The 16,283-nt window shown below is 36.6% G+C and overlaps 1 protein-coding gene across 1 annotated transcript in view; it reads right to left on the bottom strand.

Moving 5' to 3' along the window:
- The window catches only part of epha4b (eph receptor A4b), a 102,153-nt gene that overhangs the window by 18,299 nt on the left and 67,571 nt on the right, over positions 1 to 16,283 (bottom strand). Inside the window, exons 9-11 of the mRNA XM_052549211.1 lie at positions 5,156 to 5,223; positions 4,715 to 4,840; positions 3,175 to 3,360 (exon numbers count right to left, since the gene is read on the bottom strand). Of these exons, the coding sequence (XP_052405171.1) occupies positions 3,175 to 3,360; positions 4,715 to 4,840; positions 5,156 to 5,223 (380 nt within the window). The remainder of the gene's footprint in view (positions 1 to 3,174; positions 3,361 to 4,714; positions 4,841 to 5,155; positions 5,224 to 16,283) is intronic.

Genomic DNA, 16,283 nt, shown 5'->3' with positions numbered 1-16,283 from the left:
CTGTTGATCACTGTTTATCATGTTTTTTTTTTTTTTTTTCATTACTTCGGCAGATGTTCGAGATTACTGGATATTTTAATAATGTTCTATAATGACTTCTTAAAGACTGTGCTCACAAAAAGCAAAAACAAAACAATGAACACCAATGAAATGTATTAAAAGTCCATTCATGCCTGCAAATTTGCTGATATTTCCAAGTTTTCTATAACCACTGGAAACCTGTTGACTAAATACAGAGTAATTTATTAACACTTTGGAAATCTGTTTGAGAATCTGTTCAAAAAGTATGACTGTTTATGAATTAGACACTTTCAGCTCATCAAAGATATGATAACAGACAGAGACGCATTAACCTTCAAGGATTTTACACATCCCAGAGGATTTTTTTTTTTTTTGCTACAGTGAGTGGCAATCACAATGGAAGGATTTGAATGCTGGGAGCTGTTAGAAATAGATGTTTTGAATAACTGTCTGGAGTGAAAGGTTAGAGAGCTGTCCCTGCTGTTCCCTTGCCCTCTCCTCGGCCCTGCAGCCACTGACCTGCTGAGCAGTGATCTGTGAAATTGCCTCTTTCCGCTGTCATACGTGCGACTACACAACCCCCAATGCCAGAATACATGCAGCCATATGGACAGTGACATGACTATCACTTTACCCTTTCAGAATCTCTAAGATCTTCAGTACATAAGAGAAATAAAGTCTTAAACATAAGAGCACAAGTGAATTTAAGTTATTAAGTTTATTAAAGATAATTAAGTATATTCCACAAGACTAAATTGAAATCACTGTATTTTACATAAAATAAACACCAATTGTGTAAATTAAATTTTTGTATGTAAACATCTGTGAAATTGTTTCATTAGAGAATTCAATTAAAAAAAAAAAAACTTTTATGATCTTTTAGTAAACATACGAACAGAACAAACTGAACACACATTTAGCATTGATATACTATTATAGTTTTTTATGACTATTTTGAACCTAATTTATTTTAATTTTAGATATTATTAGTAAATATAAGTATTAGTAAATGTGTAGTGTTTTGACTTTTTTTTTTTTTTTTGCAGTTTTGTTTCCCTCCATATGTCTATGGAGTCTTATACATTTTATATTTAATTTTTAGTTTTAGTTATCACCTCAATACATTTACATTTATAGTCACAGGTGCTTTAATCCAAAGCGATTTACAAATGATGAGAAGAGAAGCAATCCAAACCAACAGAAGAGCAATGAAATGCAAAGTGCTATGACAAGTCTCTGTTCCTCTAAAGCAGTTACATGTAGCAAGGTTTTTTTTTTTTTTCTAAGAATGTCAAATATTTCCTCTCTACATCTTCCCCTAAACTCTCTTTTACCCTGTCAAAAGCAGGCTTATTTTAGATTCCAACAGAGGACTGGTCTATTCCACGAAGACAGAGGTCAGAGTGCAGCCCAATGTTGAATGCATTACTCTCACTTAAACCGCTACTTTGTTCTTCCAAAGCGTCTGCGTGCTCCGAGGGACACTGAACTGAGCTTTAACCCCGAGCCCCTGATATTTGCTCAGAACATAAATACACCACTTATAACTAGAGGACAGGCAATTAGGCAGCGTCTGCCTTTTCAAAATGAAAAGCAAACTCGATTTACAGAGAAAATAGTTCTGTAAACTGCACAAACCAATGCTAACAAAAGGTCAGAATTAGCATTCCACATTAAGAGAGAACAGAGCGAAAAATGAATAAGAAATGTCGAGACGTCGCTGTTCATATGTGCGCTGCTGAATATTTATGACACTTAAAACACATCCAATTAACTATTTAAATGATTAATATTCATGCAGTCATAAATATGCATACTTTCATTGTTGTGCTCTATAGGTAGTGCGGAGCCGCAGACGTTTGTTCAGTCATAATGATGCTAGAAAGAAAGGGTTTTTGTTTGGTGTCTGCTGAAAGCTGAAGTTCTCCGATAAGCTCTCCCCCATTACTGATGAGATAATGAGACTCTGAAAGGTTTCTAACACACACAACACTGTGCTAGTCTATCTCTGTGTGCGATTAAGATCCAATTTAGACAACGCCATCAGGCCACAAATATATAAGTGCAAACGGGAGTTGAGGATTCGAGGAACAAGCGATAAAAGAAAAACAAAAACGTGTCCTAAAAGATTTCAATTTGCTTGTAAGAATGTTAAAATAAGCCTTGTTTACTTAATCTGAACAGACCATTATTTAAAAATCACTGTTTCATTTCCTTGTTTTCTAAAAATGTTGACCTGTAATGTTCTGCATGTTGCTGAATTTGTATGAAATACCGATTATATCTTATCTATACTGTTGTAAAACTTTACTAAAGACTTTTAAAGATAAAACTTTTTTTTTAAATTCCACTCAACATATTAGACTGTCTGAAGAAAATCTGACTTTGTTCCACGCATCATTGTCAAAACTGCAATGCTAAGGTGTTCTGAGCAGTTTTGGGCGAGTTCTTATGTTTACTAAGATTTTGGGGTGGTTTTAGGCATTTAATTGCTAGGCGGTTTTGAAAAAATGCCATTTATCATCTACCTTTAACTGTCTGTAGCACAAACAGTGGGGAATGAGTCAAGCGCCCATTTTATTAGTCATTTAATACTGTACTTAGTTTAACTTTTGCATAACATTCCCTAATCAAAAGTAGCCAAATGACCATTTCCAAATGACAAGCGGATTCTAGAGATAATAGGCTTGCTCTGCAATACATCTGCTGTAGCGAGTCTTTGTCTTCCAACCCTCTTGTGTGGTCGGATCCAACTCAACAGAGCCATTCAGGTGGAACAGTCGAGCTCTGTTTCTGTCCTCCCCAAGGCTGAGCACGTCAGTGAGTACAGCACACCTCCATCTGGCTCTTAATCACAACGCCATGAAAACACTTTGTGCCCGCTGTGGCGGAAAAGGTTTGTTGGTGTAGTCACAATAATCATATACTGTCACACTTGTGCTATTCAAGCACGCTGTATAAAAATTGTATCGAGCCAAGAACTCAACTGTGCAATTGAATCCCTGCACAATGATTTCTTAAAGCACTTTTGAGAACAGCTTATTTTTCCCTCAGTGCTAACAATGAGGTGTATGTACTTACTTTAACTTTTCAATCCGTCTTTTAAAAGCTATTGGGAGAAGGTGAAGATAAAAGTACATGTCAGTCACTTACATCTGGTAACAACTCCTTCCAGTCTGATGATGTTGGGGTGGTCGAATTGGCCCATGATGCTGGCCTCGCTCAGGAAGTCCCGCCTCTGCTTCTCTGAGTATCCTGCTTTCAGACTTTTGATGGCCACGTAGATTTCTCTCTTGCTGGGGAGCTTCAGACGGCCACTGCAAACCTCACCAAACTCACCTGAGAAGTAACAAACCTATCATCACATCAGGGTCAGACTATGGTGGAATTATAAAGGAAAATGTGTGTAAATAAAATTCACTTGACTGAACACTGTGACTGTGCTCACTGTCTTTTTTTCTTCTTCAGTGAAAATATATGGTAACATTATCAAGATATTGGCTGTTTATTAGTACTTATAAAACGCATATTATGCATGACCATAATCCTACACAGTACCTAAACTTAACAACTACCTTACAAACTGTTAATAACCAGCAAATTTGGAATTTATTTTGTTTGTTAATAGCGAGAATTGGACATTAAAATAAAGTGTGACCAAATATATAAAAATAATTTAAAAGAGAGATATTTTCTGCATATTACAACTCATTAAGACAGCAGGGAATATATGTATAGTTTAGTTTTTTTTCTGACCACTTTTATTTTTTTATTTTTTTATCATAAATACAAAATTCTGTGATGTTTATTATAAAAAAGCATTTTGCCATTGGGGTAAGAAAATTGTTTATACAAGTACACAATTTAAGGATGATTAGATATACAGTATACAGTTTATTATTATTTTTTTTTTTTTCTGAGAAACAAGACAAAAATGTTTCTGATATTTGTTGAAATGTTATTAAGTGAGAAGAAAGGGGCTGTAGAATGATACGAGAAACATAAAACTAGAATAGCTTTGTAGAAAACGAATTACCATTGACAGAACAATTATACAGTTTAGCGGCATACCGTATACAAAGATATATATCGTTTTGGGAAAGCTCTGTTATATGGTGGATAACATCTCAGTCAAATATGTTTGAGTTAAACGCGTGCCCTGTTCTCACACAAAGAATCTAAGAATATTTCTCCATGGTATTGTTTAATTCAGAGCTCCTAAAGCCCTAAAGAACTCTATTGCACACTATTGCAGCCAGATGAAGAGAAATCGGAAATGAGACAGAGAAATAAAGAACCAAGATAAAACACACAAAAGAAGTCTGTAAAATGGAGAAACAGTCACTCACGGACAGAGAAAGCATAAGCTGAGGAAAATGAGATTTCAAAGCCAAGTTCAGACACAGAGATATGCGGAATTAACAGCTCAGTATTTCAAACAACAGCTTTGTGTGTGAGGATTACAGTTGGCAGACATTCTATAATTAGGGTTCAAATAGAAACCTCCGTTCTTTGACATACATTAGCTCACAACTGCGCTTACACACTGAAACACACGTTTTATGAAGTGAATAAACCTCAATATTTAAGGAGCTACACTGACACAATTTGCATAATGTATATTTGAGATTCAATATTGTTTTATTTCTATTTTATTTCCACAATTTGATGTATAGAAGAATAAGACGCTCACCTGCTCCTATAACTCTCTCTATACGTATGGTGGAGGCATCGATTTCCTTGGCAAAATCTCGGACGGCTTGATTTGGGTCCTCATAAGTGTGGGGGTGAATATACGTCCTGCTTCCTGGCAGTTTCACTGCAAAAAAAAAAAAAATATATAAAAATAAAAAAGAATCCACGTATGATTTTCACACAGGGATTTTCAGTCCAAATGAATGCCAAGACACGACCGGACCATAAACAGAAACAGCCTTCTAAATAAGTTGGAAAAGATAAACTCTATGGTGAGGCTGAACATGATGGTTTTTGATTTATATTGCACTCTCACAGCCAGGACTGGAAGAGAGACCTTTTACATTTATGCTACCTCTAAAAACAACCGTTTGTTTTGACAACCTATTATGTATGAGTGTTTCGTGTGTGTTTGAGTGTGCTATTTTGGCCATCGTACCTCTCCCATTCTGAAACTGCATTTTTTCTTCATCTGGATCTTGCTTTGCTTTAATGTAGCCGCAATGTCTGCAACAGATAAAAAAAAAAAAAAAAAAAAAAAAAAAACGATAAAAACATCACCTATAAAAATGTGTATTTTTATATACCAGCCATAAAATTGCCGTTCAGGACTGTATAAGAGTGAGGAAAAGATTATAATTATTTCCATGCTGCTGAAGAGATGAAATTCTCTTCATATTTTAGGCACAGCTGTGACATCAATCAGCGTTTTCCAGTCCATATATAGAGCATTAATTGAGTCTGAACACGTTTGAATGAGTATGCACTCAAAACATGAATAAAAGTCTTCAGATGACAGTTTGAGGAAGTGTATGCCCTGATAAAAGTTAGTCTTTGCATGTGTATGTGTGTGTGTGTGTGTGCTGAGAGCACTAGCACATCTGTGAGTTGGTCTCCGAGGGCACGTTGGAATGTCTAAAAATACCCACTGGTGTTCTGGGTCTCCGTGGGTATGATTTTGAAACCGTCTGCCTTAGCCTGCAGCAACATAGTGCAACACACCCAGTATAAAAGCTCCTAGAGGCTTAGCAACATTTTAAACATCACTGCAAAAACATCATTCGTCAACTGAATGCAGTGGCAGTTTATGCATTAAAAGACCCCTGAAGCGTGTCTCCTAAAGGCATTTCATTAAATGAAATTAAATAATAGCTGTTTCACAAATCAATTGTACAAGTTCACCTTTTCATTCGATCCATGTTTGCCTTTGCGTCTGCGATGGTAGACTGAATATGAGATTAAACACAAGCTCAAATTTCCATCATGAACTAAAGAGGTTTATATATATATTTGTTACTAAGATCGATATTGAATGAACTGACCTGTCTTTGCGTGTGCCTAGAAACCCATTTCTTTACCTTAGAGCAGGTCATGAGGATGCTTGAGTGAAGATCTTCTTGAACCGAATCAGCCTCTGCAACTTCCCACATGTAACTGCCTAATCTTTCATGCTCCCTTGCAAACAGCATTACGCTTTAATGAGAGAAGCTATGAGGGAATTACATTTCCCTTCTTCGGGTTCTTCTCTCCCCTGTTCCTGTGCCTAAACTCTCCTCGGTAATTTGTCTCAAAGTAAGAATCGCTCATGACAGCTAATCTGAGAAGAAAATGTTGAACTCTCTCATTACAATCAAGGACTAGTAGATTTTAAAATCATCTTTTGATTATAATTGGTTTGGGGTGAGTTCCAAGGCGTCCGTAATAAGCGTGCTCTGGGTTGGGCCCGGCGAGGGAGCAGCCGAGCTTGTGATAAGAGTCGGCAGCAGGGAGACAGATGAGCTGGAGGCTTCTGGCTTTTAATTCGGCAGTAATGATGAGGAGAGGGGCTGCCCATGCCAGGGTCACAGGAGCCCAGCCATGGCGAGTTGGCAGCTGGAGCTGTGATTACGTGGCAGAGAAAAGTGAGAATGATTCTGTCTTTGGCAAGCGCACCTCACTCGCACACATGTGTGTGTACACTACATAGTGTAACCAATTGCCAGTGTTCATCATGCTTCATCACTTCAGTTTGATGCTGATTTTATTTGGCTGAATCAAACACAAGCTTGTCATCATGTAAACGGCACTAATTGGCTGGACGGATGGATCCCCCAGTGCATGCTTGCGTGCATGTGTGTGTGGAAACCTTGACTCATCCTGTCATTGATGTCAAGGAGAATGAAGAAAAATGTGAAATATAACAAGACGAATGGCTGAAGGTCATCAAAAGTTGAAAACAAGCCATTCATTAAAATCTTAACTTTATTGTTTTCTTGAATGCAATCTGACAAATGGAAAAATATTAGCAAATTTAACAGCTGTTTATCATGACAGCACTCAGCTATGCTGTCAGGAAAGTGGCACAAGCGCACACCAAAATACTGTGTGTGTGTGTGTGTGCTTATTGTGACAAAGATTTTGCATTAGTTTTTCTAATGTTTTGTTAGGGCTGAATCCAATGCCATCATCCTTTTATAGAGATGCTTAAAAGCACAATTACACTTGCAGCATTCTAATGCCTCACTTTCTGTAGGTGTGTTAGTGTGTCTGATGGCATTGTTAGTCATGTTTGAGTCTTGTGTTTTGAAAATAGTTAAAAGCATTAGAAATTTATGCATAGATAAAAACAACCAACCAACCAACAAACATATAGATAGATAGATAGATAGATAGATTATCAAATAATGATATCTTCATTGGGGCATCAAAAAATACTATATCAAAGAGAACATTTGTAAAGTTAAAATAATAGGATTCTTCCTATAATTTGTATAATGCAACAGTTTCTACACTCAGTTTCTGTTTTGAAATGAAAATGAGCGCATTCTGTGCCGCATGTCAATAACGAGCATACATTTCCATGACACAAAGTGTGTATGGGGATATTGAGGACCACAAATCTTATGAAGCTGTTCTCACTGTATGTCCATATGGCTGACAGGCCTCTCAGAAATCTAATGAGAAAAAGTGCATTTTATATTGACAAAATGTCTCTCCTTGAAGAACAAAGCAGCGAGCATCACCCTGATGAACGACTCCAATCTTCCAGTGTTCCTCCAATAAATGACCGAACGCTGCTTGCTCTCGTTGAGCAAGGCCTCTACTCTTTCAGTACGGCCTGAACACCATGAGGACAAATCACTTTGTGCTGCCTAATGCACTCTCGCTCTCTTTCTCCAGAACATTCTGCCACACAGAGCAGACAGATATGAGATGTTCGGTACACCAGGGTCTGCTATTGTACTTTGCTGACGGGAGAAAAAGAGCTGTTCCCGCTCTACGTGAAGGTCTAGCACATTTCAGCTTCATATTTCCTCATTCTCTGAGTCGCACACTCAATTTACATTTCAATTTACCTTCCAGGTCTTATATGCTGTCACATGAGCGCCGTTCTTCTTCATGACGGCTTCCAGCTTTCCTGTCCTGCAGATCATATACAGTGGCTTCTATAAAGAATAGTTCACCTAAAAATGTAAATTCTGTCATCATTTCATGGCGTTCTGTACGACTTTCTGTCTTCCATGATTTTAATGTTTAAACAATATCCTGGCCACTCTTTTGCTAAAATGCGTCATAAAATTATAATAAAAGCAGACCATTCAAATCAGTCATCTAAAGCCAGAAATAAGTTGTCAAAATCTTGACATCCAACATAGCTCTCACTGACATTCATGAGATTTCATATTAGAAGAATATCTGATCCATCTACTAATCATTTTGAGTCTAATATTTCCAATGAACTGATTGTTCACAGAATTATCTGAATGATTTGTTCACTTTTTATGTTTTATTTGAGATAAAGTTGCTTCAGAAAACTTGGAATATATAATGAAATTTTTTTATGAAGAAAACAAATCTTGTGTTTGCAAGAAATTATCTTGAGTAAATAACTAAACAGTGACATATATAGATATATATATATATATATAGATATAGATATATAGATATAGATATTATTTTTTTTTATTTATTTATTTTTTCGGTGAACTATTCATCATCATTTGTCTTATTTTATACATCTTACTCTTATTTAGATTTAAATAGCTTTGTTAGTATAGTAGAATTTGGGGGTTTTAAGCAGCGCAAACTTTTTCAAAATTGCTAATAAATGATTATTGGAAATTATTTCTGAAGTAACGTGTTACACTAAAACTAATGCTGCAAAAAAATTACTCAGCTTTGCCATAAAAGGAATAAAGTACACATTAAAATGCATTAAAATAGAAAATTACTGCAATAATATTTTACAAAATTATTACATTTTTGATCACATGAATTCAGCCATAGCGATGCCACTCAAAAACATAAAATGTATGAATAAAAATGCAAGCAGGAATTTTATGCATGTGGCACAATGTTGCCGTTATTTTTATTCTTTCCTTATCTCTTATCTGACCTTTTCATTTTCTGGAACTTCCATCACAATGGTTTCTCCTCTCCCTTCATCTCTCGCGCTATATTTTCACATCTACATCTTGACACTCTTTGAGTCGGAGCAGAGCTGCTGATTTTGCTGACAGTGTGCTTTCTGCTCGGAGCGCTCAGTTGGGCTGCAGCATACTAACGCTATTGAAATGAGACTTGGGGAGAAAGTGATCTGCTGTAACAGGAACCCTAGAGCTGTAGAGCCCATTCCCATCAGCCTCTGCCCTGACTAAGGCGCTTTTTGATTCCCACATCTCTGCGAGGTGCCTGGTGTGAAAAATGGCTCTCCCCAAAACAGAATTTCTTTAGGATCAAGAAAGCTGGCCAGACAAAGACGGCGGCGTGATCAAACAGAAGGGAACTTTCTCCTCTGCGTGAGCTCAGATGGATGTTTTTTTTTTTTTTTATGCCGAGACTCCTTTAGAAGAAACTTTGATACCTTTAAACTGAGTAAATATGGATGTAAAGAGAGGCTTTGAAACCAAACAGTATCAAATTGAAATGTGAATCTAATGGAAGTTCAAAGGCTGGAAAGACACAAAGGAACTTCTCAACCTTGACTGAACCTTCTCGAAATTCAAACTTCGGAAAAATGACGACAAACAAGCTGTATTATGAGAAATATGTTATATGACAAGCAGGCTTTCTCGATAATCAGATCAGTCGATCAAGACAAGCAGGACTACAGAAATAGGAGGAAGGGTCAGGGTTCTCCTCTATCCTCCTGGCATTCCATTCATCTCCATTAAAGCCTCCCCAGCCACATGTCCTTGCCAACTGTTTCTAACTGACTCGCAATTAGGTGAAAAAAATGGTTCAGGTATTCCCATGGCTGCCGCTGCCCTTACCCTCGCGCTCCAGCAGTGTGTTGAAATACGATCACCTCATCTGGTTTAATTCATCCGGCATCTCATTTTACAAACACAAAGTGGACCGCCGTAGAAACGGGAGCAAGAGAGTCTGCATCAAGTAAGCCTTTTGCTAAAGAGTAATCAGTGACTGTTTGGTCAAAGCGATGACCCTTTGAAATACCGGTCAGTTTATAATAAACTTGAAATTAAAACATCCTTTTTGACCTTGATTTTTATTAAAACGAAACTGGGTGTTTATCGTAGGCTTCAGCAAAATACACACGTCTGACCTCCACGCTGACCTTCACTACTGCTCCGTTCCACCTTTTAAACATCCTCCTCATCTCAGAGTGATGAATGGCAGGCGGTCTTAAATGTTGATTTCCTGTTTGGCGCACGTCTGGGCTGGGGAAGAGCTGTAAAACCTGAAAGGAGCCTGCAAAGGGCACAGCATGAAGTTATTTCCTCCCATAATGCTTAATTGCTTGTTTGATTACCTTGTGTTTTTCACAGCATTAAAACGGGAGGTGACCAACCTTAGCCTTTCATTTGAAAATAAGCATGTGACCTTGAGATAACCGCCAATGCTGACGACACAAAACAGCTACGGTCAAGCTGATATGTGGATTTTACTTTTTATTAATGGGAGAAATAAAGAAGCGTAGGAGACAAAGGGACCTTTGTCCAGGACTGCAACATGTCTACAGCAAATTCATGCAGCTTATGCTGGATTTCTAAATAGGTTTTAGAAATTCCGGAAAATTATTTAGTTTAAAAATACTGAGATACTGAGCACTCTTCCAAGCTAAACTAAAACTTTCACAACCTGATGCTACAGAAGAACTTTTCAAAGTTCCACAAAGGACTTTTTATTCTCTTAAATAAAATGGAATTCTCACATTTATGCCATAGAAGAACCATTTAAAAAAAAAAAAAAAAAAATCTCAAGAATATTTTTCCACTATAAAGACAATTTTGTGGAATGGAAAGGACACGCTGGAGGTACTATGTCTCTCGGCTGACCTGAAAACGCCTTGGTATCCCCCCGGAAGAGCTGGAGGAAGTGTCTAGGGAGAGGGAAGTCTGGGCATCTCTGCTTAGGGGCTATGTACTGTAGATATTTAGACATTTCAATAGTCCTTGGTGTGACATCATAGTTTCTTAAAGAGATAGTCCACCAAAAAAATAAATAAATAAATAATGTCATTCCAAAACAAATATGACTGTCTTTCTGCCCCAAAACACAATATATGATATTCTGAAGAATGTTTCAGCTGTTTTTGCCCAGACAATTAAAATCAGTTGGGTCCAAAGCAACACTGGACCTTATTGACTTGCAATGTATGGACTAGGCGTGACCCCGAATAGTCGACGAATCGATGCTTTGATTCAAGGAGCTTGATTCAACTACCAATCTAACAGTGAAATATTCAGCGGGTGTTATTGATTATGCAATTTTGACTATATGTGGGAGCTCAAATGTCTGATTTCACATAGAACTAACGGTATTCTTCCAATAAGTTAATATACAGCCTATTATGACATAAGAATCTGAAAAGAAAGATTTCAAATTAATATTTTAAAGTGCATGAATAAATCCAACCACCCCTATAGATTTATGTTTCACTTTCCATAATCCGTGACCCACAGAGAAGCATCTTGGAGGCAGGCATTTAAAACTTTACCAAGACTCAAACTGACACAGGCAGAGACTGGATTTTTTCGATCAGGTAGGGTACAAGTTATTTCAAAACATTTTAGCTGGTGTATGTATATCGTGGATATATTATTTACCTGATATAAGATGCATTTGGTTTTGAGTCAAGCGCTTCATTGTAGTACTACAGTGATATCTCTTCGGTGCACAGCGCGAGCAGGTCAAACTACAATGCAGAATATTAATAACTATGACTGGGACTGTTATATACATACTATTATAATGAGAAGACCATTATAATAAAACGCTGTGAATTTTTACAGTTTAGCTAATGTGTTTCTGCACATTGTTTCATGAGGAACGCATCCACAAAAGGAGCCTCACAGATATATTCATGTGCATTTGGGCCCTTTTGCAAATAGCCTTAATATTAACGTTATGTTGTATAAATAACGAAGCATATACTATATGAAATTATGAGTTGAATCCCATTGATTAACAACTTGCTATCAAATGCGTCACTCTACTGGTCATCTTCAGCGCGCACAGCTCAAAACAGAAATGCAGAACATTAACTGCTACCATTTTAGGCTAACGTTATAATGAAAGCACTATTGTTCTTTAAAAAATAAATAAAATCAAAATGTTAATTGTTAACCGTTTATATCTACAAGGTGTTCATTACACATTTTCCCTGCGTGTTAACATCAGTAATTATGTTATTCGAATGTCTGACTTGACGCTTGTTAATGTATTTTGCCCTGCCCATAAATGTATGATTCGTCCATCAGTCGAATATCGGCAAGATTCAGATCCAACTATGAAAACCCTTAGTCGGGGAAGCCCCTAGTATGGACCAAAAAAAAAAAACACCTTTGGAACAACATGAGGGTGAGTAAATGATAAGCGTATTTAATGTTTTGGTTGACTACGGCATGCTGATCTAAAGAACCTAGAATCTCAAATAATTTTTTTTTTTTTTTAATCTCTAAAGATCTCTACAGTCCAAATAACTCAAATGTACAATGAAATATAATGCTTGATAAAAAGAGTTGAACCTGAGGTACTGCAGCGAACACTGAAGAACTTTTATTTTGAAGATTGCCGCAAAATAAGTTGCTTTGATATGTTGTTAACATCTGAAGCGAAGCGTTCTTGGTATAATTCAGATTAGACAGCAGTGTCCGTGTTTGAAGTCAGAATCAAAGTAAATGCTTTTGAGAGGCCTCTATTACTGATGAACAAAAAAGAAAATTATGCGAATGATCTCGTCAACATTCCATAATGAAGAAATGTAACAAATGACAGCACTTTGTTCTGAACCCTTTGTTCACTATACTGTCATGCCAATAAAGAGAGAGGGAGAAAAATAGGAATAGGTTTTGTTTTTGGGCTTCAGAACATCTACATCGCACACACCAACACTACACAGTGTCCGTACAAAATTAGCCTCGAAAAATTGACAATGAACCTGAAAGGAATGCACAGAGAGGCTCTCCACTGCTCCGTATTTTTGGTGAGGGAATGTTTTGGCCCGCAGTGGCTGTCAGCAGGGCTGATTAGCATAAACGACAGGCTTTTTTCAAAGATCAGACGATTTCTAATCATTCGGTGTGTTTGCCACAGTGCTAATAGGATGGAGACGGACAGAGAAATGCCTCACGCTCCCTAACGCTTTCATCATGCGGAGTGGCTCTTCAGATTAATGGCAATCAGCGACACCCACGGCTCCAGCTCACAGGAGCCGTCATTGCTGCATCGTACGGTCATTACATTATCAAGCAATAACAGATAGCCAGAATGAATGCGAAACAAAATGCTCGTCCCTCGTCTCTTGATCCCTCATTTCTTTAAGCTACTTTCTTTTGGCTCCTTTCTCAGTTGGAGCAGACCTGGCAGATCTCCAAGGCCTGTGCTTGCTATTTAAAAAAAAGATTTACTCCAGCTAAAGTCATTATTAGTGAAGTGAAGAGATTAAATTGAGATATGTGCTAAATTCCAGGACGTGTTTCTGATAGGTGTGGAGAAACATCTCATTTGTTAACGATTCATTACAGTAATTGAGAATGCAGGAGAGAAAATTGCGGCGATAATGATCCTATTTCTGAGAGCCGCTTTTTATTAGTTTGATTCAGTACAGCAGTCAGAATCCAATTAATTAAGGAGTTTGACCTCTGACATGATGACTAGTGCCGCCCTAATCTATGCAGGGGCCACGCATGTAATAAAACTCTCATTTGCTAATCGGCCCGAAGAAAATGAAAGGACGTAAAGTGCATGCCTTTGTTTTGGCGAAAAACGACTGTGTAAATTAGACTTAGCATGATTGCAGGTTCATTTCGGTTGACTTTTAATTAGAGATAATAAATACTAATGATACAAATCGTGAAAGGTTATTTATTCAGTAAATTATGAAAGCAATCTTTAAAGTTATAATTCTAATATATATATATATATATATATATATATATATATATATATATATATATATATATATATATATATATATATATATATATATATATATTATATTCTCATTATTATTATTATTTTTACAAAAGCACTATATAAAACTATATAACAACAACATTAATGTTATATTATATGAATGTACTCAAATAATAATATAACATTTTCATAATGCATAATAATAATAATACTAATAATATTTTTATAATTATATATTCATATTAATATAGTAGAATAATAATAATAATAATAATAATAATAATAATAATAATAATAATAATAATAATAATAATAATAATACATATTTTCATAAAGCATAATGAAAGTTATTTTATTATTTAAATGCTATTTTTATAACTTTTTATAGAATTATTATCATTAATAATAATATTACATTTTCATAAAGCATTATAACAATGGTATTTTATAATAATACAATTATTATTATTATTATAAAAAACAATCATAGTTCAAATTCCTTTACCTAAAATCTAACTTTATTTTGTTGTTTTGAGCAAAGTTTTCTGAGAAAAGTACTACAGCACATGGAAATCTACACTCCCTCCCTGAAGACTTAAAGCTCGAACCACACAAACAGGCCTGTCACTTCTTTCCTAGCAAGAGGTTTAAGATTCCCTTCCTGTATAATTGCGCTTGACAGGCGGCAGCTTGCTTTGCTTTCATTATCTCAGTGTTTACTTCTCTTTTTTGCTGACTATGCGATATTTCAGTCGCTACTCAAATCGCACCGCTCAAAATGAACTGAGCTATAGTGCCGTCCATCCTATAGAAACAATTATAGCAGCGGCACCGCTGCCAAAGAGTGCTTTCACACACAGCAAGTATATTGCGGTGAGAGGCCAGTCCATCACGTTAAGAGGATGGGAGAACCATTACACCTCTGGATAAACGTGAGAAGCATGTGTGTGAATGTGTTTGCACATGAGTGTGTAAATGAGAATGAACTGAGAAGGGCCCGCTGGCTATAGACTTGAAAACTGAGCTCCTATGAAGCTTTGTGTTCACCATTCCAGCTTTTATAATGGGACAGCTCTTCCATTTATAAGTAGTTTTGGCTCTAAAACATTGCACTTTGGTAAGTCTGCTGCTAGCAGCACAGATGCATTTATACCAGGGCAGAAAAACAAAGAGCCAAACGTTAAATTGTTAAATTGGTGCCATTTGGCCAATCAATTATATCACTTCGATGTTAGCACACACAGGCACACTTGAGGTAAAACTGAACATGTTATGCAGAAATCCATTACAAAAATGGCAGCGCAACAACCTGTTGGAGAGATAATGGGAAGATGAAAATTATCAAAAACATGTTGGAGAGCATGAAGAGCTCGTTCGATTCACAGGAGAGTGAGTGAGCATATGAAGCACACTTTCCTGTCATCATTAAGTTTTAAGAATAACCCAAGGCCTGTAGCAGATGCTTCGAAGATAACATCTCATTGACAAAGAGCTGCTGCTTCTGTCTGATTAGATCGGCTTGAAAATCTTCCTGTGCACTTCATCTTTCATTACAGAGACAGATCCATCTGTGCCATCCTAGCATCATCAAGGAGATAAGTGAATGATCTCTTGTGGTATCCCAAAATGATTTCCACCGTCTTGATGGTGAAAGGCGGTATATGGGTTTATAAGCACAGTATACACTTATAAAATCCCAATTTGTTTTTTCTCAAAACTCATCTGCATCTTGGATTGCCTGAGGGTAAGTACATTTTCAGCAAATTTTCATTATTGGCTGAACTATTACTAACTATTTAAACGAGGGAACATCATCTTTGAGATGCATGATACTGCAATTTGTATGAATAATTTATTGAATATTAAAACAAAAACAGTAGCTATTGATAATTAATCAAAAAGAATGCGCTTGCTTGATTTGCGTGCAGCAGAAAATATTAAAAATGTAATTAAAAGACAAATATTGGCATGTGTAGCGTGAACGCCAAATAATTAGGCGCTCCACTGAGGATACGGCTTAAAAGAGATTATCCTAAAGGATAGAGAGAGTTAGACGTGGGAGTAAAATACGTTTTCCAACTTTTCTCATGAGTTAAAAACAAAAATAATTGTCTGGCAATGATGAGAGCAGCAGTGATGTTTGATAAGTCGGAGAGCTGAACTTGCAGGAGTTTCCCAGCCGTTAACACCCACCTGCCGGGTTTTAA

Source organism: Carassius gibelio, chromosome B2 (assembly GCF_023724105.1).
Source record: "Carassius gibelio isolate Cgi1373 ecotype wild population from Czech Republic chromosome B2, carGib1.2-hapl.c, whole genome shotgun sequence".
Taxonomy (NCBI): Eukaryota; Metazoa; Chordata; class Actinopteri; order Cypriniformes; family Cyprinidae; genus Carassius; species Carassius gibelio.
The sequence above is the reverse complement of the archived record's forward strand: the minus strand, read 5'-3'. Positions and strand labels throughout refer to the sequence as shown.